At 37.0% G+C, this 22,291-nt stretch overlaps 1 protein-coding gene across 6 annotated transcripts in view; it reads right to left on the bottom strand.

The window, feature by feature from the left end:
* TOPBP1 (DNA topoisomerase II binding protein 1) overlaps nt 1-22,291 on the bottom strand; it is a 63,654-nt gene that overhangs the window by 5,165 nt on the left and 36,198 nt on the right. For 3 of the 6 annotated variants that reach the window (XM_047736720.1, XM_047736722.1, XM_047736724.1), the window contains 13 exons: nt 20,498-20,671; nt 20,297-20,406; nt 15,412-15,535; nt 14,689-14,835; nt 14,468-14,570; nt 12,290-12,482; nt 10,523-10,743; nt 9,338-9,501; nt 8,993-9,107; nt 7,076-7,239; nt 5,723-5,860; nt 3,505-3,594; nt 3,165-3,326 (listed from right to left, as the gene is read on the bottom strand). In XM_047736720.1, the coding sequence (XP_047592676.1) occupies nt 3,165-3,326; nt 3,505-3,594; nt 5,723-5,860; nt 7,076-7,239; nt 8,993-9,107; nt 9,338-9,501; nt 10,523-10,743; nt 12,290-12,482; nt 14,468-14,570; nt 14,689-14,835; nt 15,412-15,535; nt 20,297-20,406; nt 20,498-20,671 (1,905 nt within the window). Of the gene's footprint in view, nt 1-3,164; nt 3,327-3,504; nt 3,595-5,722; nt 5,861-7,075; nt 7,240-8,392; nt 8,678-8,898; nt 9,108-9,337; nt 9,502-10,522; nt 10,744-12,289; nt 12,483-14,467; nt 14,571-14,688; nt 14,836-15,411; nt 15,536-20,296; nt 20,407-20,497; nt 20,672-22,291 lie in introns of those variants that run through there. The other 3 variants (XM_047736721.1, XM_047736723.1, XM_047736725.1) reach the window with 2 other exon arrangements.

The raw sequence follows: 22,291 nt of genomic DNA, 5'->3' as shown, positions 1-22,291 counted from the left end.
TGCTTCCTCCTCTCTCTCTGCCTGCCTCTCTGCCTACTTGTGATTTCTCTCTGTCAAATAAATAAATAAAATCTTAAAAAAAAAAATTAAAAAACATACCTCAAGAGTACACTTAGTCTGATGAGCACTGAGCAATGTACACAATTGCTGAATCATTATATTGCACATCTGAAACTATTAACACTATGATAAATCCAATCTTTAAAAAAAGGAACTACCTTATGATTCAACAGTTCAAACCTCTATGTATCTAAAAGAAATAAAAACACTAATTCAAAAAGATATCTGCTCTATGTTCACTGCAGCATTATTTACAATATCCAAGATATGAAAATCTTAGTGTTCACTGACAGATGAATGAAGAAAATTCACGCACACACACAAATGGATTAATCAACCATAAAAAATATTTCAGCCAAGGAAACCCTGCCAACTACAGCAATATGGATGGACTTCGATGGCATGATGCTAAGTGAAATAAGTCAGAAAAAGAAAGACAAGTACTAGATGATTTCATTTACACATGGAACCTAAAATAAAAAACAGGGGTGCCTGGGTGCTTCAGTAGCTTAAGCACCTGCCTTTGGCTCAGGTCATGATCCCAGGGTCCTGGGATCAAGTGCTACACTGGGCTCCCTGCTCAGCAAGGAGCCTGCTTCTCCCTCTGGCATTCCCCCTGTTTGTGCTTTGTCAAATAAATAAATGCAATCTTAAAACAAAGATAAAACAACAACAAAACAAAACAAAAAAACAAAACCCTCCAAAACCCCAAACGGGACAGATGCAAAGAACTGAAGGGGTTGACAGATGCAGGTGTGAGGGCTGGAGGAAATGGGTAAGGGTGAACAAGAGGTACAAACTTCCAGTTATAAAATAAATAATCCTGAGGATGTAATATACAACATGGTGAGTACAGCAGTTAAGACTGTATGGTATATTTGAAAGTTGCTAAAAGACTCAATCTTGGGAGTTATCACAAGAAAGAAAATCTGTCATTATATATGGTGATAATTTTGCATATACAGTCATGAATACATACAATTGTTATGTTGAACATCTGAAATTAATGTCCTATGTCATTATATCTCAATTAAAAAAAAAAAAAGGTGCCCAGATTCCTCCTTCAGGCAGACTGGAAGACTCCTCTTTGGATAAACTGAAACAATTCAAGAAGTACACCCAAGTATGAACCCAGAAGACAATCCCCAACAACTAGACCTCCAAGACTATTGCATCCAGATCAAAACTGCCAAGACCCAACTGTGTGCTCAGTACTTCCAATCAGCTTTTTATCCTCTACTCTTAATCTGATAACTTCCTCTAATATGGAAGATAAATACCCAAAGAGGAAAATGCAGCTTACTGGATAGAGAATATACTGGAATAAGTTAAAAAAAAAAATCAGTAAATCATCTGAGATCCAGTAGAAGGTATTACATCTATGAAACAAAGTGTTATTAGAATACTAAAATGTAAATTCAAAAAACTAAAAAAGGTCTTAATTATTAAAAACATGATAGCAAAATGAAGACCTGATAAAAGGAGAAGACTGAACTGAGGGAACCTCTCAAAAAGTGAAGATTAAAAATAGTTGTGAAATAAGAAAATCCAATATACAAGTAGCAGAAGTACTAGAGAAAACAAAGTGGAGGGAGAAAAAATTATTAAAGTAATTCAAGATTTCCCAGAACTGAAAGACACAAGTTACCAAACCAGAAGAGGCCTACCATGAGTGGCATAATAATGAGACCCTCATGATAGTCTATCATTTTGAAATATCAAAACTAGGGACAAAAAGGGCTTCCTAATAGATTACAGTTACATATAAGAGATTATAAATCAAAATGGCTTTACCTACTCAACAGCAATACTAGAAGGAGATAAGCGATCAGAAGTCTAAGGAGAAAATAGGTTCCAACCCAGAATTTGATGCCCATCCAAATGATAAGAGAAATGTAATCACAGAAAAAAGAATTTTCACACATAGAAAATCTCAGTTTATCTCCCATGAGCTTTCTCAAGAAGTTACTACAAGATGACCTTCAACTAAATGAGAGCAGATCAGGATGACATGGCATACAGAAACAGGAGATCCAAATGAGAAGAGAAAGAATGGTGAATGGAGATCCTGGGATGACACCAGTTTGAAGTAGAGGGTGACCATCCAGGAGCAGTGTGGCTAAGGACATGTTGAACACCGTCATTACCAAGATCCCTGCTGCCAATGCACCCAGCTTTTTAATTAATGTCCCCCCCTCACCCCCTTGCATTTATCCTGAGGTCAGAACACTGGGGTGGCTCTATCTCAAGAGTCTTACTTGTGCTTGGCTTATCTTGACCATGAACTTGAACATGAAGTCACTGCTCTCCCTTCCCTAGTCTGCTGCTTTGCCCCCACAGAAGTGTTCTGTTTTGACCTACATCTGAGAGCTAGGTAGGCAATGATGAGCTCAGACGTAGAAATACAGAGCAGCCCACTCCCCCACTGCATTCCTCCAGACATCTAGTGCCTGACACACAATACAACCCTGAGAAAAGCAGAGAACAAAATAACTTGAGCTTTTAAAAAAGTTATTTAGGTGTTTCTAGCAGTTAGTACTGGCTTATTGATTCCTAATCAGTACATCCCACTGCCTTATGACAAAGATTTTATTGTTTACATTTTAGCCATTCTTTCTATATATCCTGAAAAACTCCCAAACACAAACAGCAAAAATTATACAGCAGGCTGAGTTTTGGCTTCCCCTTATTTCTAAACCATTATGTTTGAAATCCTTTGTAGTAAGACATTTATTATCATGTGTCATACCTTGCTGATTCCTGATGGTATTTTAAGTGTTTAGGACAAAGATTTTTCTTTGTCCATTCAAATAAAAACTTAAGCTATTTGTGAAAAGCAATATTCCAACATTATATAGGGCACTTTTAAGACTTTGAGAGGTACCTAGATTTTTATACCTGCCTCGTTTAACTCCAAGCTAAATGTTTACATATGTACTCATTATTATAAAAAATAGAATGAAACTGAAAGGGATTGTATAGAGCACAACTGGAGCTGAACATTCTATTAATAAACAAGCCAAGGGTTTTGCTGTATAGTCACATCCCTATGCAGATAAGCCTATCTCTGGTGATGAGGAGATCAAGGACAAAATCTTACAAACCTGCATCAAATAATCAGCAATGTACTCTGTTTTCAAGCAGTACACATTTTGGGCGGCAGCTTCTGCTATATTAACCCCTGAGTCATCTGGTTTCAGTTTATTGAAGTCAGAAAAGAGATGTGTGGCTTCTTTAAATAAAGGTACAGAATGACCAGGCAGTACCTAAAGAAAAAAAAGTAAGAAGCATCACAATCTATGGGTGCCCCAAAGTATTCATCTGTATAATCTGTACTTAAGGACCGCCATCTCACAAAGTACTGAAAATCAAGAACTGATCGTAGCAATCTTGGTTGGAAAATAATTTGTGTAAAAAAATTCTTCAAGTTGACTCAATACAAACCTTTGCTCCTCCTGACTGAAGAAGGCGTTTGAATCCTGCTTCTCGGGATTGGTCAACATATAAGATAACCTTCCACCCACTAAATGCCCCCTACAAATGAAAAAATAATCAGTGTTGAAATTATTTGGGAAATAAATGCAAAAAATACATTATTTTATCTGTAAATTTACTTTTATGTCAACAAATAATCTTATAACCTTTACCATCTGCCACAGCGGTAACTGTCTCTGGTCAGAATACTGTGAAACACATAGCCATGGTGTTCGGCACACAGTAGGCCATCAATAAATACTTGAGGAATGAAGGAAAATGTTTTAATGATTAACATAAAACAAAGCAACTTCACTTTTGTCTAGTCTTTTCTTGTACTTTTTCTTATAATTAATCCAGGGTAGAACTTAATGCACAACTTCTCAGATTAGATGACACCCCCATTATATTTCTCTTGAAAATATTTACAAATCAGAACTATAAAATATCTCACTAAGGAATTACAATCAACAAAAGCCAGTGGAATTACTCTAAAAGAAGGGAATTAAGGCTAAGAAGAGCTTGGACACAGTAGAGAGCTAAGCATACAACACATAAGATTATTTAACTTGGGTTTCTAACATTTTTGTGAGCCACGGACCCCTCTGACAGCCCAGTGAAACCTACAGACCTGTTCTGTAAATAATTCTTTTAAAGAAACAGCCTTATTGAAATGTAATTTCTGTCATATGAACAATGTTTTAAAATACTGGTTTTAACATAAAGTGTAAAGGATTACAAAAAAAACATTTTATTAAAAATAATCAAAATATTTACAAATTTGTGACATAATAGGTGTGCTTCTGTATTAATGAATTAAATTAAAGACCTAATGGTGGCTGGATAGCTATTATAATTTTAAAGTGGTAAAGACAGATGGTAGCTACACTTGTGGTGAGAATAATGTATAGTTGACAGATCTGTTACACACCTGAAACTAATGTAACACTGTGTATCAACTATATTTCAATTTTTAAAAAAGTGAACATAGGGGCGCCTGGGTGGCTCAGTGGGTTAAAGCCTCTGCCTTCAGCTCGGGTCATGATCCTAGAGTCCTGGGATAGAGCCCCACATCGGGCTCTCTGCTCGGCAGGGAGCCTGCTTCCCCTCATCTCTGCCTGCCTCTCTGCCTATTTGTGTTCTCGGTCTGTCAAATAAATAAATAAAAAAATCTTAAAAAAAAAAAAAGTGAACATAAGCAATACCTCAAGATGTTTAGAATTATAATGCAAAGATATATTTCTGTTGGGGTAAAATCATAGGTACTATTAAAAGTCTGTGATTTGTTATAGACTTCTATAATAAAAGGAAATGTTTTCAATTAGAGGTGAGGAAAAATAAGGATGTATTCTCCTGCCCCATCCAAAGCATATAAACAGCCCTCCTGAGTCTGATCTACAAGCCCTTTAGGAGAGTCTGTGGATCCCATGTTAAGAATCCCTGAAGGTAGATGCTGAAGAGTCTTTGGAAGAAATATAGTATGGGTCACATTTTACACATATATTTAAATTATTTTTACCATCACTTTTTACTTTTTTAAAAAAAGATTTATGTATTTGAGAGACAGCGTGTGCTAGCACTCACATGCACAGTGCGGGGAGAGAGGCAGAGGGAGAAAGAATCTCCAGCAGACTCCCAGCTGAGTGAGGAGTTCGATGGCAGGACTTGATCTCATCACCCTGAGATCATGACCTCAGTTGAAATCAAGAACTGGTTGCCTAACCGACTGAGCCACCCAGGAGCCCCACTTATATATATATTCTTTTTTTTTTTAAGATTTTATTTATTTATTTGACAGAAAGATCACAAGCAGGCAGAGAGGCAGGCAGAGAGAGAGGAGGAAGCAGGCTCCCTGCTGAGCAGAGAGCCCGATGCGGGGCTCAATCCCAGGACTCTGAGACCATGACCTGAGCCGAAGGCAGCGGCTTAACCCACTGAGCCACCCAGGCGCCCCTTACATATATATTCTTAAAAGAGCCATCAACGTTATATATATCTTCTTCTCAATCATGATTAAAAGAATTAGGAATTAACAGTAAGCCCAATTTAGAATGCCCAAACTAAGTATATCGACAAAGCATAAAAGTAGAATATCCTTATTTTGTTAATAAGCATATTCTCTTAAAATTAAAATCTGTAATAGTCATGACACTACATGCCGTTCCTATCACCATATATATGTTAATACCTCAACAATGCCCGATTCTTGTCTTTGCTGGAGTTTCTTCCTCCATCTCATTGCTGCAAGTGCTAGTCTTCGTTGTTGAACGTTGATTCCAGTCAAAACATCAAGTATGGAACTACTTCCCCATTCATAGTCTTCTTCCTAGACAATTAGTACAACACACTTGGATCTGGTCCTACAATATGTCCTCAAGGAGTCCATAATCACGTAAGAGTTAAAAGCTATACATTCAATTGTTATAAATACAGAGCACTAAATAAGCATCAATTTATGAGTGCAGAGGGAGGAAATATACATTAATTTGGCTTCATGGGAGGGTCAAGTATTCTGACATTTAATTAGAAATCAGAAAAATACTGCATACATTTCTAAGAAATACAGATAACTACACCTTAATAATGGGTAATATACAGATTATCGGGCTTCATCTATTGTAAGAAGAACTGAAAAGAAGGACAGTTCTCAGTGGAGGTATGTGTTAATAGCTTGATTACCTATCCATAGAAATCAGATCCCTAAGGGATCTTGATTGAAAACTTCAAAAACTACATGATAGATATTACTATGATGATGGTTAGTTAGGGACCAAAATATTACAGACAATTTAATATTTTTAAAAAAATGTTCTTTTACAAAAAAAATTTTTTTTTAAAGATTTTATTTATTTATTTGTCAGAGAGAGAGAGGGAGTACAAGCAGGCAGAGTGGTAGGCAGAGGCAGAGAGAGAAGCAGGCTCCCTGCCGAGCAAGGAGCCCGATGTGGGACTCGATCCCAAGACTCTGGGATCATGACCTGAGCCGAAGGCAGTGACTTAACCGACTGATCCACCCAGGCATCCCTAAGAAAATTTTTTTAAAAAAGATTTTATTTATTTGTCAGAGACAGAGTGAGCCAGCAAGAACAGGAGCAGAGGGGAGGGGCTAAGGGAGAAGCAGGCTCCCTGTTGAACAAGCAGCCAATTCAGGACTTGGGATCATGACCTGGGCCGGAAGGCAGATGAGATGCTTAACTGACTGAGCCACCCAGGTGTCCCCGGACAATTTAATATTTAATGGGCTGGCAGTAAAGATAAAAGCTTACAATGAGGTAATCTTGAAATTTTCTGTTATTCCCAAGAGGAAAGGAAAAAAAAAAAAGATTAAAATTAAAAAAAAAATGATATAACTGAGAATCTGGGACTGTGATCTCTGAATTTTTTTTGCTTTGTTAATGTGAACCTTATAAAATTGGTATCATCTAATTGGTCACATTTGGTTATTTCAATTATATGAACAGTCAGTGTAGATGCTGGAATCAATTATTAGGACAATTACTTTTAATGAAAAATGATTCTTCATATTAACTTGAATACACACCGGTACGAAGTGTCCAGCAGTCCGGCATGCTTCCAGATAGGAGCGATGAAGCACCCATTTCCCAGCTGCCACTGAGGCTAAATACTTCTCGTTTCGAAGTGGATGTCCCACAACAATGTGTGTACAATTGGGATCAAAGCACTGTTTCTCTATTACTAAACCACCTAAAGTAGAGAAAAATTGAATTCTTAACTTCTTCCTAGGAAAAACATGTCAACTCAGCATAAAATTATTTATAAATAAAATGCACCAAATAACCTGAAAAGCCTTGACTGATGGTTTACTTCATATATATATATACTTTTATAAAATATATTTTTTAAAAGATTATTTACTTGACAGAGAGCGAGCAAGCACAAGCAGGGGGAGCACATTCTAGTATCAAAACCTTTCTGCTCAAGACTCAATTACAGCACAATCTGTCCTCATCCGCCTCTCTTCTCTATCTTCTTCTAGACAATTATCTGTTAGTTGATATTACTCTTGTCCAGAGTTTACAGGAACGGAACAAAATATAGGAAACAGGCAAATGAAGCAGCTTCTTCTGTTCTGGAAGCTCTAGGTAAAGCTGAACAATTTTGATTTATAACTCTAATTGATTGGGGGACCAGGAAATAGTGTTCCACATGAGTCTAGTTTCCAAGAAACACAGCTTCTCAACTGTATGACTGTATTTGACAGAAATATTAAAAAAAAATCTATCATAGTTTTCCACATTCTTAACAGGACAGCACTAAGTAACACTTAATCTTTTCTTGAGGACTCAGGGCCGTCATTGAAAACAACCATTATTTAATGTTTCCTCTATACGAAGCTGTCAGATTGAGTTCTCCCCCTCTATGTTCCTTAATTCTGCAGAGCTACTTTGTCCAATACAGCAGCCATTAGCCACACATGGCTGTCACACACCTGAAGCATAGCCAGACCAAACTGAGATGTGCTACAAGTGCAAAATGTCACTGATATTTTATATTGATTACATGTTGAACATACTTCATGTAAAGGTTAAATAAAATATATGCTTTATTAATTTCACTTGTTTTTCCTTTTTAAAGTGTGGCTACTACTAAGTTTAAAATTAGTGGCCTTTGCTCTCTTTCTATTGGACAGTACTGCTTAGAGCAAACACCAGGTTACCTGTCTAGTATGCTGCTTCCAGGATGTCAGATGGAGCCTGATAATAATTAAGAATGTTACCTAAGAACGAGCTCCTCTCTGGGTATTACCATACCTTCAGCTTCACAAAAATGCAGTTGTATTTTAAGTCTGTAATTTCAATGATTTCATCAAGGAACAAAAGCTCAAGGCAGCAAAAGAGACTCTTAAATCATTTTAATGGTTGGTTTCAATTTAAATCTTTAAATCCTATGACCCAGTGACTTTAGATTTAGAAGTATAAAAAGTCAAAGTTCTAATGCTGAGTCAATACATACCACCCAGGATAAGTTACCCATCTTCTCTTTTTTTTTTTTAAGTTACCCATCTTTTATTTGATTTTTTTATTTTAAGTAGACTTCACACCCAACATAGGGCTCAAACTCATGACCCCAACATAAAGAACTACATGCTCTACCACCTGAGCCAGCCAGGTGCCCCACCCATCTTTTTTTTTTAAGTTTTATTTTTTTTTCAAAGATTTTTATTTATTTATTTGACAGACAGAGATCACAAGTAGGCAGAGAGGCAGGCAGAGAGAGAGAGGAGGAAGCAGGCTCCCCGCAGAGCAGAGAGCCTGATGTGGGGCTTGATCCCAGGACCCTGGGATCATGACCTGAGCCGAAGGCAGAGGCTTAACCCACTGAGCCACCCAGGCGCCCCTCCACCCATCTTTTTTTTCTCAATTTGTACATCTTACAAATGACATCAACTACACTGACTTCCAAGGAAGGTTACATTTTTTACTTAAAATACTTGTACCTAGTTTTTCAATCAGGTGACAATAATCAATACGCTCTTGAGGATTCAGAGATGACAGCTGAAATATATACTGTTTTTTTAAATCTTCATGTGTTTCTTCTATTGTTATAATCTGAAATGAGTTTTATTTTAGAAAAAAATTAACATTAAAAAGGTTATCAATCAGGTACATGGTTCTTTTAAGTGACATTTTTAGTTTTTTGACTTATCAAATACAGAAATAATAGGATGCAGAGAAATGCAGTTTTCAACATTTGTGAACTCTTAATAGTGGTACCAGCAAATTTCTAATGCAGCATAATAGCAATATCAAAAAGATTTTCATCATACTAAGGATAAACTAACCTCTCTAGGGTGTGGAGCCACTGGTGGGTTGGCGAGGGGGAAGGCAATACTGGGCGCTTGAGGTGTAGGGATCAGGTGGCTGTCTTTTACCGGTGTTTCCAGTTCTTCAGAGATCGGGGGTTTTGGAGCTTCAGTCACACACATGTTTCCAGGATCACAGACAGCTGAGGGCAATAAAATGCTGCAGTGTGATGTTATCCAAATACGACTAAGAACAAATTGAGGCAAATATTCTCATCTGTCTTAACCAAGATGAAATTAAACACAAATTCTGGAATGTAAAAAGTACATGCAAAAAGAAATAGCCTATTTCTAGAGCTTATAAATAAATGCAATTAATTAGTTTTTTAAAAAGGCAAATGGTGTTATCTGTGGGCTCCTCCCAACCCTTTATTTATTTTTTAAAATTTTATTTATTTATTTGACAGAGAGAGAGAGAGATCACAAGTAGAAAGAGAGGCAGGCAGAGAGAAAGAGGGGGAAGCCAACTCCCTGCCGAGCAGAGAGCCTGATGCGGGGCTTGATCCCAGGACCCTGAGATCATGATCTGAGCAGAAGGCAGAGACTTACCCCACTGAACCACCCAGGTGCCCCTCCCAACCTTTTAACTACCCGGCTTTCATCAGAACAATGTAACCCAAATTTGTAAAATGAAAGCCATGTTATACTTGGAGAAAATCTACCTAGTAAAGAGACATAATCATGTGATATGAGAAAATGGGGGAAAAAAGATGACCAAAGATGAAAGACAGGAATCAATTTGTCTTCAAGGTAAAGCCTGAGGGGAAAAAAAACTGGGAACACATACAAATCCAAAGAACAAATGTAGGTACCTGCTGGGTGGAATTTAGAAGACTTAGATGAAAATAAGATGACTGGGAAGAAAACAAACATTAATGATACAAATAAAGGATGAGAATGAGAGGAAGAACAATAGGGAAAACTATGGAAAAAACTGCCCAATCCTCAATTTCCAAATTTCAGAATCAAAATATATTTTTCAATTTTACTAACAAATTACCTCAATTCATAGTAATTTTTCTCTTACATTTAAACCGAAATCAGAAATATCTAGCAAGTTTTTTTGTTTGCATGTGTAATTCAGAGAACTGCGATATGCTTATCTATTTTTAAGAAGTTAACATGTACTTAATACAAACAAATGAATAGATTTCTTCTCATTACCCTGTTCAGCAATTTCTGAGTCACGTAAAGCCTCCTGGGAAGGAGAGTCCTCCAATTTTTTAATGTCAACCTGAAGCTCTGAATACTGTGTAGGACAACTAGGCCACTGAAGACTGCTGGCAAGTCTTGCTCTCTCCTCCCTGGCTGTCGGGTCATCCCAAATGATCTGCTCATTCTGGGAGGGCTCTGTGTTGACATCAGGTACTGTTTGACGTGACTGCCTAAGGAATAAAAGCGACAATTTTAATAAACAGTTAACTACAACAAAATCTATACTCATAAATTCCGTAAGTTAGATGGCAAATTCGAGGCTCACCTTTATATGCCCGCCATCTAGCAAAGAGTAAGCTACCTCAAAATATTGAGTAGATGCACTTTGGGACATTTTTTCTTTTTAAAATATTTCTTCCAGAAACTGACAAAATATTTTAGTTAGAAAAGGAAACACCATTTTTGACTAAATTTCCATTTATTTAAAACTTCAAAGGGGAAAGTTTACTGTCAAGAAATTGTTTTAAAATTCTAAAATGATTGCTGTATTTAAAAATGGAATTTCTTCTAATTATACAGACTTAGGGAAAGGAAACATGGTAATGTTCAGAAAACTGGTTACTTTGCTTACGAGATGTTGTATTTTTATCACTTGAAATAATAAAAATTATAATTAGTACTATAAAAGCTGCCTTAAAAGAAGGTCCCTTTGGCTCTTGGTAACCAAACCTCCTTGAGTCTAAGATAGAGCAGCCATATACTGAACTAGAGTGAAGTGTGTTTTATATCATAATCTTAGCAACTTCACTAGAGTAAATATAATTCCAACTATTTTCCTTCTATGTATACACATGCAAGTGGAATCTTAGCAAATTTAATTTACCAAAGCTGATGGTACCCCCACGGTTCATTTGCTTCAGATACAAGGAAGATAGCCTTTTATTCTGAGTTTGTCTACTCTGACTTGGCACAAGATTTAGGGTCTCTGTAATGACAACACATGATCTGAAGCATAGTAAATAAAAAGCCACTTTCACTCAGCATCCAGACATAGAATTGGCCTCATGATGCATAGCTCTATTAATCAGTTCAATATACAAGTCACCTAACATTCATCAATACAATTGGAGATTCTTATTATCAGGAAAAAGATGTAGTTACACTACTGAACTTCAGTCATATCACACTGTGATCTGTAATCACCTTCCCTAGAAGATAAATTCGTAGAGAATACAAAACACATGTAGTTCTAGTAAGAAATAACTTTAATTTAGAACTAATATTATTTAACATTAACATGACAGAACAGAGAGAATTACTGATTGAATCCATTTCAAATGAGGCAAACTGGATCTTAAAATAATTTCTCAGGGGAGGTAATAAAAAATATTAATCATACCACAACGTGAAAGCAGTTGCTTGGTATGGAACAAACCCTTGTCTGCTTCCTATCCCAAAGTAAGAATTCTAGAACTGCTTGGAACAAGGGAGGGAAGGAGAAAAAGCCAGGGAGGAAGGAAAAGTGAGCCAGTAAAAAGCCACACAACCAATACATAATATATTTAGTTTGCGCTAAACAAAGCCCAGTGTATAACACTTTTCCTGATCCTGACAGTCTAATCTTTGGCTTTACAGATCACAATCCCCCTCTCCTCTCCCCAGCCGAAAGGTGCAAAATTAGGCTTAACTCATGGAACTGAGGCAGTAGGAACCTAATGAACTACCTTTCTCTCAAGTCAGAGTCACTCCTTTCCACCATCAGTGACAGGTACATACCTCAGTGCTTCCAGGACTCTACTTCGCCCACTGCGGGCAGAGCGAGTGCTATCAGGGGTTGAAGAAGCACTGTTACAACCACTTCTTGAAAGAGAAGCCCTCTGCCCTTGGGGTTTCACTATTGATGTTGCAGACATTATCTCCTGCAGCTGCTTTTGAAAGTTCTCTCTCATTTCCAAGGTCTGTGTCAGAGCTTGAAAACACGTAAACAATTAAGTTTTTCTCTCTTGTTTTAAGTTTCTTTTTTATCACATCTCATACACATTAACTGTTTTGTCTAGATCTGGCTGAACACAAATTTATTGACATTTATTGAATACTTAACTACACATTATAGTAATGCACTAAGACTAGGAATACTGCAGAATACAGCAGAATACTGCAGAACACAAAGGCAGTCCTTACCAGGATGACTGCGTACGAAAAAAAATCAAGAAGCTCTACTAAGACACACCGCTAAGACCAGGTGATTATCCCTTTTGTAGAGCTCCCTGCCTGCTTGTGACCCTCTCCTGTGTTATGTACCGCACTCTGAGGTACACTACAGGAATGAACATATGTGATTTTTCCCCTGTGGTCCTTGAAAGCAGACCACAGTATATTTACCTTTGGTTTCCTTGTAGATTAAATATAGAAATAGGCACTAAATTAAATATTTTTGGAATGAACTGAGTGGAACTAACTAGATAAGTCATAAGGAAAGCTCTAGTAGGATAAGATGAGTAAGGAAAATAGAAAATATTAATCAATTAAAAATAGGACATCTATAGATACAAAGTTATTCATTGGAGCACTCTTTGTAATAGCAAGAAATCAGAAATAAACTGGCTGCCCACAAAAGGGACAGGCTAAATGGCCATTCACACAGTTGTGAAAGAAGATTAAAAATGAAGCACTGCTAAGAGAGTCACTTAAAACAGAGTCAAAGGACGCTAAGGAAGTAGGGCCTGCGCACAGTCTCCTGTTTCAATTCCTAGAACACCATGAATTGTTAACTTCTGTCAACTGTGATTTGTCAACTGCAAACTCCAACACCTCCTAGAAATATCCTTCTATTTTGAACTGAAGGAGAGATGTCAATACCTGTTAGCCAAATGATAATCTTGTATTAGTCAGTTTAAACTCTGACACCACCAGGGGCAACTGTGTGGCTCAGTCAGTTAAGTGTCTGCCTTCCGCTGAGGTCATGATCCTAGGATGCTGGGATCGAATCCCACACTGGGCTCCCTGCTCAGTGGGGAGCCTGCTCCTCTCTCTCCCTCTGCCCCCACCAGGCTTGTGCTCTCTCTCTCTTGCTTACTCTCTCTCTCAAATAAGTAAAATCTTAAAAATAAATAAACAATTTTGACAGCACCAATCATATTTCTTTCAAAACAAGTTATATAGCCATCTGGTTTTTGCCTATATAAGCCTGTACTCCCCGCTTGCAATTAGAGGAGTTTCAATGGGCTATATCACCTGGACTGCAATCCTAAAAACTTCAAATAGTCAGTTTTGGTTGCTTTATAGCCTCTTCTTCTCAGTCAATCCAGTGAATACTAGACAGTTGGAAAAGAGGAAAGAAAAAAGAAAAAGACCAAAGAAGCTCATGTACCCAAATCAAACACTCTGCAAGTTAAACTATTAAGCAAAAAAGATAAGGATCAAAGGGTAAAACAGCATATATCGTATGTCTACCCTTTATACATTCTTTTTTTAAAGTGCAGAAGGGGAGAACATATGTACTTATGATTATGTATGCATAAAACAACTCTGATAACTCAAAAACCTAAGAAACTAAAAACATTGGAAGGGTGGGAGAAACTCTTCATGCATCCTTCCATAGCTTTAAACCATGTCATATATATAATATACCAAAGCTTTTTGGAAGTTATTGAAAAGAACTGAACTGAAGAAGAAATCTTTACAAAACCACCAATCCCACCTACCTTTAACAAAATAGGGCTATCACACTACCTCCGTAAAATACCTAGTTCCACAGATTTCACAAGTTTGACACTTAAAAATCACTAAAGCTTTGTATATTATTACTTCATGATTGGCATGGAACTTTAATTCAGTCCTCAAACATATGTTTTATAGCGACACAGAAAACTGTTTTTCAATGCAATGGAAGCATTCTGTATGAAAGATAATATATTTGTAAATAAATTTTTTTTGTAATTTAAAATATTTTACCTCCTTTAGAGTCACTCCTTCCACCGCCATTTGATATTGCTGATTCTTTGTTACTGGTGGCCACACTGTCTATATCGTTTTCTTCTACAGGCAAATGATCTGGCTATTTAAGGAGAAAAGTTAAAATGTCTTAAACCAAGTCACTGCATAAAATTTCAAAGCACCATATGATTAGACATTCAGCTTAAGGAGGGGGTAAATGTGTCATCCATATTATCTACCTCATCATCCTTTGTTGCTGAATCCACTGAGAGTAGTCGACTATTAGAGAGTCTGCCATCTTGCACTGTACTGATATCCAAGCTCATTTTGGGATTGTAAGTATGTGGATAAAGAGATTCAGGAAGGTGTTTATACTCTTGCGCACACTGCAATACAATGGCATGCTTTAAACAGGACTGAAAAACATCTTAGTAAATAAATTACATGAAGTAGAATAAGGACAACCAATACATTACATCCTAAGGTGGCAAAAGTTTGCATAATTAAAGTTTTGAAAAGTAGGTGATACTGAAATATACCATCATACAAATGACGAAATTGCTCTAATTTTAATGTCATGTACACTGAAGAATAAGATCTAATTCATTCCTTGCTTTTGCCAAGGAATCATTCATACTTCTAGAAATATTCAGAAAGCAAAGAAATAGTTCTAAACTGCGTTGGCATACTAAATTAATTCTCCTTAAATTACGGTAACGTTATCTTTCACATAATTTTTAGTTAGTGAAAAGAACCAGAGAAATCAGAAAGAGTACCCATTAAAGAGTTGTTAAGTATTTAGGGACTGATCTTAAGTTTTTAATGCCAAAGAAATGAAGTATGCACTGTTAACTAAGGTTATCAAACTTGTTTACATACATGGAAACTGGTTTGTGTCTTCAAAACAATGTTTGTATACATCCTCATTTAATAGAGAGGGAAGGAAAAAAAGTCTTGCTTACTTCTAAAAGCCAGTGCTCTGAAACAATGTGTACTCCTCTTTCTTTTACAGATTTATACTCTCGGTTAGTGTCATTTGGTCGGCCTTGATAAATGAAATGAGTCACTGTTTCATCAAAACTCCATCTGAAACAACCAAATTTTAAAAAACAAATAACTAAGAGAAATATCTGAGTTTAAGATGATCATTACTCTCTACGAATAGAATATATTCACCTTCACAAAACTTTCACAATCTAGAGTAAACATGGACGTTAAATGACAGGCTCCATTTTTGTGTGTGTGTGTGTGTGTCAAATGTTACATACATATCTCTAAGTATGTAAGTTCAGAAAAAGATCTGGAGGGCAGTCTTTCAAAATATTACTTGTTTCTTTATACTTTTTTTTTTTTAAAGATTTTATTTATTTATTTGACAGACAGAGATCACAAGCAGGCAGAGAGGCAGGCAGAGAGAGAGGAGGAAGCAGGCTCCCTGCTGAGCAGAGAGCCCGATGGGGGGCTCGATCCCAGGACCCTGAGATCATGACCTGAGCTGAAAGCAGAGGCTTTAACCCACTGAGCCACCCAGGTGCCCCTCTTTATACTTTTTTGAATTGTTTAAATTTTCTTTCTTTCCTTTTTTTTTTTTCCCCACAATGAGTATCACCTTAGAGTAACAATAAAGGTATTTTCAAATCAATAAAATAGGCTAAGCATCCAATCTCTCCTCCAGGTATTGGCAATTACTAGTCATTCTACATCTGCTGTATGCACCACAATAAACTATGTTCTTTTTTAAAAAAAATAATTAATTTGAGAGAGAGAGAGAGAGAAAGTGAGAGAGAGCATGAGACGAGAGAAGGTCAGAGGGAGAAGAAAACTCCCCATGGAGCCAGGAGCCTGATGTGGGACTTAATCCTGGGACTCTGGGATCGTGACTGGAGCCGAAGGCAATCGATGAACCAACTGAGCCACCCAGGTGCCCATAAACTATGTTCTTTATATAACATTTCAGCCATTCCTCTCAACAATCCCAACACATTAATATTATTATATCCACTTTACAGTTAAGGACACTGAAGGTTAAGTAACATGTTTAAGAATATTCAGTAAGTGACAGAGCCAGTTTTGACTTCAAAACCCATACTCTTGGGGCGCCTGGGTGGCTCAGTGGGTTAAGCCGCTGCCTTCGGCTCAGGTCATGATCTCAGAGTCCTGGGATCGAGCCCCGCATCGGGCTCTCTGCTCAGCAGGGAGCCTGCTTCCTCCTCTCTCTCTGCCTGCTTGTGATCTCTCTCTGTCAAATAAATGAATAAAAAATTCTTTAAAAAAAAAAAAAAAAAAAAAAACAACCCATACTCTTAAGGATTACATTATCCTACAATCTCCTGATTCTTCCCATGTAATAGTTTTCTGACCTAGGAAAATAATCTAAGAATTGTAAAATACATACTATACTTCTTAAAATCAAGTAAAAACCAAAGAGAAAGTAAAAATTATATTTCTGAATATAATCGCCAAAAAAGAGGTTTCTCATCATGGACACTTAACACACTTTCCATTTACTAACTAAGAAATATCTCTGAACTTTTTATTTTATTTATTTATTTTTAAAGATTTTATTTATTTATTTGACAGAGAGAGATCACAAGTAGATGGAGAGGCAGGCAGAGAGAGAGAGAGAGAAGCAGGCTCCCTGCTGAGCAGAGAGCCCGATGCGGGACTCGATCCCAGGACTCTGAGATCATGACCTGAGCCGAAGGCAGCGGCTTAACCCACTGAGCCACCCAGGCACCCCTCTCTGAACTTTTTAAATAGCCAAGTTAAACAAATTTAGAAGGCATATTTCCTTCTAAATTATAAACATCTCTAGTTCCTACTCTATTGTCTGTGTTTCCTTAAAAATAAGAGTAAAGAACATCTTGCCTGATTTAGTTGTTAGTCTAATAGTTGTTTCCACTTCTGATGTTAGGGAAAACAATACAAACTTAAATAAATTATAAATTAGAAAAATAGAGGAACATATCTGCCCGATTCATCTTGCTTCATGCCTCACTGTGATGATATGGAAACTATGAGTTTCAGTCCTTAGAGATCCTTTAATGATAGACTGTCAATGGGCATAGATGGTTTAGATCAGGAATTAGCAAATTTTTTCTCACAAGACCAAATGATAAATATTTTAGGCTTTGCAGGGCAAAAAGCTGTGACAGTTGCAACTGTAAAAAGTTACAACTACTCAACTCTTGCCTTGTATTAAAGCAGTCACAGATAATATGTAAACTAATAGGCATGGCTGTATTCCCAAAAAAACCTCACAAAAACAGATGGCTGACCCTCTGGTCTAGATCAGTGCTTTCAGCAAAATTGTTACTTTATAAGCTATTTTGTAAATATGTGGGAGTGATTTTGTTGTTACAATAATGTGGTTTATATGATGAGGGGCGCTAATAGCATTTAATAAGTTCAAGGGATGCTAGAAATTCTGAGGAACAGTTATAAATATAATTATCCCCTATCTTGCATGATTTTCTAATGTCCTGACACAAATTCAGAGGTTAAAAAAAAGTTTGTTTACAATTAGATAAGCCTGAGGCCTATTTTGCTTAAAAAAACACAAGTAAGTTTTGTTTTGTTTTGTTTTTTTCCAGTTTAAATATACACTAATATATAGGACATCTAACTACTGAGCAACTAATGGAAGACTATACTTTGCTTAATTTGTAACTTTGCCAAATTGTGAACAAATCTTGTTCCTGTTACCAAAGGAAATGCTGCTCATGGTATCTGAGTCTCTGTATCTGTTTTAGCCTTGGGGCTGTAGCATTTTAAGTGAGTTTACATATGTATGTAAGCATATGAATACTGTTTTCTTCCAGTGTCATCAGCCACAGGTATTTACATACTAAACATATATTTTATGGGTCTGTGCCTTCTGATGACTTTCTTTTATTAAAATTATGAAAGTGGTTAAGTTATGGGGGGCTCAGTTGGTTATGTGTCCAGCTCTTGATCTCAGGGTCATGAGTTCAAGCCTGCATTGGGCTCCACATTGGGTGTGGTCCTTTACTTTAAAAAAAAAAAAAAAAAGTTGTCATATTTGTGAAATCCTTTTAGAAGAGGTAATGCTATGACATGCTGAGGAGCTCTGGCCTAGGTGTTTAACAGTAGGAAGCCGGAGGTGTGTCAGATAATCTCTTCATGATGTTCAGGTTCTAGCTTATGGATGGGAAAAAGTAGGACAGTTTTCATTTGAGAACACATTACTCTATAAACATATAAATACTGTAACCTCTACGTATTAAAGTGTTCTCTCTCATCTAACACCCTGAGAAAAGTCTGAGAAATCCCTTTCAGGAATAGATTTTTTTTTTTAAGATTAATTTATTTAGAGAGTGAGTAAGCATGTGCACGAGTTGGGGGTAGGGGTGGAGGGACAGAGGGAGAGGGAGACAAAGTCTTAAATAGATTCCTTGCTGAGTGCAGAGCCTGATGTAGGGCTCAATCTCATGACCCTGAAATCACAATCTGAGCCAAAACCAAGAGATGGACACTGAACTGACTGCACTACTCAGGTGTCCCAAGGAATGGATTTAAGCAAACTTTTTAATCAGTTAAATCTGAATTACTTACCAATTTCAGTAACAGATTCTATTTTCACACTGAGAGGACTAGCATTTTTTTTTTTTAAATTTAAGATTTTTATTTATTTGACAGAGATCACATGTAGGCAGAGAGGCAGGCAGAGAGAGAGAGGAGGAAGCAGGTTCCCCCCTGAGCATTTTAAGTCTTAATAAAATTCAAGTTCTACAGGTTCCTTTCATGTCTTATATCAAGTACAGATGCCAAGTGATTATACAATAAAGCATTCAATTTTGACAAATACACATACCCTCACAAGACTCTTGAGAAAGAAATGAGATAGATAAAGCTTGGCTCATACTAAGAGCTCAGCAACTGATAAAAGGTAATATGATAATATATAATCATATAGTAGATATTATATAATAATACACAAAGCAGGTAATATAAAACAGGTAAGAAAGTTCTTCTTTTCTACAACAGATATACTAAACACATTAAGATGCTTTTAACTATCTCAGACACATTTTATTTTTATTCTCCTGATCTAATTTATCAAATAGCAAGCTAACCAAAATAACACTTAACTAAAGGGGAAGATAGACTCAAATGTATTTCTCAAACTATTACTTGTAGGACCAATCATTATGTTATCTATAAATGGCTGAATAGAAGTGATCAAGAAAGCTAGCACTGCAGACAGTGGAATACGAGGGACTCAGGATTGGCCGGCACAGGTAAGGCTCTCTCAATCCCTGGCACACATGCCATCTATACTGGAAGTCTGTCTCTAGCTTGGCTGTCAGGTGGAGGGCAGATATGATAATCTCTGTCTCCAAAAGTAGTGAAAATAAATAGAAATTAAACCAGTCTACAAAAAGACCACTGAATGCCTGGATGGCTACAGTACTGCTCACAGAAGAGCTCTACCCTGAAACACACTAAGGTACAAATATGCTTAATCTCACATCTCATATAAGTCAATGTCCTATGAATCTTTTATTAAATACATTAGGCAAGGATTCTTCTAGATTGTACTCATAATTCATGGAACCCAAGTTTCTAGAATAGTGAGTGGCACAAAATAGGTTCTCACATATGGGTTGCACATACCCTAAAAAATACATGTATCAATGTGAACTGATAACGGGAAAGGGTATTTTTCAAGGCTGAAGTAAATGACACATCAACTGGAGATACAGCAGACAATATGGCATGTTAAAAGGCAAAGTAAATGTTCCTTTGTGGATGCATACAATAGGTTTAGGTTTTCCTATATGTTTAGACAATATCAGTACCAAAACAGAAAGATGTGTCACCTACCTGTAATCTGCTCCTAGAGAGGCTGCAATCCCATTCAGTTCACCCTGTTTCTTACTGAGTTTCTTACTCACACATACCACTACCTTGTGAAGTGGTTTGGGGGCTTCTTCCTGTCCATGGAAAAGAAAAGACATAAGGTCAACTATTATTGTTTGAAATATTTTATCTATAATTTGCTTTTAATAAGAGATCTAATTCTACCTTCTTCGATTGGGCATCCTTCAGCTGAGGGCTGGCAGACAAAGCAACAGCATTTCGAGAGCTATTTGCCAAAGCAAGTTTCAAGTTTCTGACAATGACTTCTGAAAGTGGCGTACTCAGTTTCCTTTTCTGCTGGCTAGGACCTCCTGGAGTTTCCAAGGCTGCAAGTGCATCCTACATGTATGTCAGGGGAGAAAGAAAAGGGGAGAAAGAATGTAGGAGGAAGAGGAGAAAAGGACAGGAGGGAAGAAGATGGGACAGAAGGAAAAAGGAAGGTAAATGGTACAAGGAAAGAGGAAGGGAGAGGTAAAGAGAGAAGAGATAAACCTCAAAATTAACTGGATTATAGCTTTAGCCTCCTCCAGTTTTCTTTCAAACAAAAAGAATGAAGTATTGACTGCATCTGAACATAATAAAAAAAAAATTTCATACTGTCCAGCAAATAGTTTCGAAGAGACTCACAACATGCTCACATTTTAAGCTGTGCTCATCACATTTGGCTGAATCTCAGAGCGGGAGGTGCAGATAAAATTAAGGACACCAAAAAGCAAAATGAACAAACAATAAACACGGAAGGAAACAAGCAAGGATGGATATAAGCAAGATCTGAACTGTAAGGTTAATAAATCGACTGAGCTGAGAATTGTGAAAAATCCTCAAAAGGACAAAATATATTCCTGTTCCCATGTCACCCACAGTTCCCTCATGAGAAGGGGCCAGTGTTATTCAGGCTGCTCTGCTCATTCTCTTTTCCATCTATATAGTATTCCATGCACACAGCTGACTGGATTTACCACTATTAAACTGATGAATATTTAGATTAATAATCTTTTGCCAGTATGATGATGCAATGAACAACCTTGTACACACATCATTTTGCAAAAGGAAACATTTAAGCAAAATTTATGTAACAATGCTGACATTCTCATGAGCAAAGCATTAGAATGTTTCCCAACATGTTTGACAGCACCAGTGGGTAATCAGATTTTTCTTTTTGGCCCATCTGATAGGTTAAAAAAATTTAACTGTTTGCTCTAATTTTCCACCCTTTTATACTAAATGAGATTAAACATCTTTATGAATGTATAATATTTCCATTTAATTTTTTGGTGACAGCTATCTCTTCCTAACTTTGCCCATTTTCTCCATTACTTTGTCTTAAAAAAAAAAAAAAAGATTTTATTTATTTATTTAGAGGGAGTGAGACAGCTGGGGGAGGGGCAGAGGGAGAGCCAGACATAGGGCTTGATGCCATGTTCCTGAGATAATGACCTGAGCTGACATCGAGAGTCAGGGGCCCTGCTTTTTCTTTTTTTATTCACTTGCCTGAATATATTTCTAAGAGTTTATATGCATACATATACATTGAGATATATGCACGTTTGTTCTCAATTTGTTGTCAAATTTTTGCCATGGAGAATTTTTTTTTTTTAAAGATTTTATTTATTTATTTGACAGAGAGAGATCACAAGTAGACAGAGAGGCAGGCAGAGAGAGAGAGAGAGAGAGAGAGAGAGAGAGAGAGAGAGAGAAGCAGGCTCCCTGCTGAGCAGAGAGCCCGATGCGGGGCTCGATCCCAGGACCCTGAGATCATGACCTGAGCTGAAGGCAGCGGCTTAACCCACTGAGCCACCCAGGCGCCCCGCCATGGAGAATTCTAAATACTTTTATTGCACATTTATAAAATCTGCAGTTGAATGTGGCGAATTTTTTAATGCTGTCAGATTCATATGACTCTCATTTCTTTTGAGGTATATGTTATAGTTAGAAAGGTCCTCCTAATGCTGGCATTAC

The sequence above is a fragment of the Lutra lutra genome, chromosome 1, assembly GCF_902655055.1.
Source record: "Lutra lutra chromosome 1, mLutLut1.2, whole genome shotgun sequence".
In the NCBI taxonomy this organism is placed as follows: Eukaryota; Metazoa; Chordata; class Mammalia; order Carnivora; family Mustelidae; genus Lutra; species Lutra lutra.
This window is presented reverse-complemented; position numbering and strand designations above follow the sequence as displayed.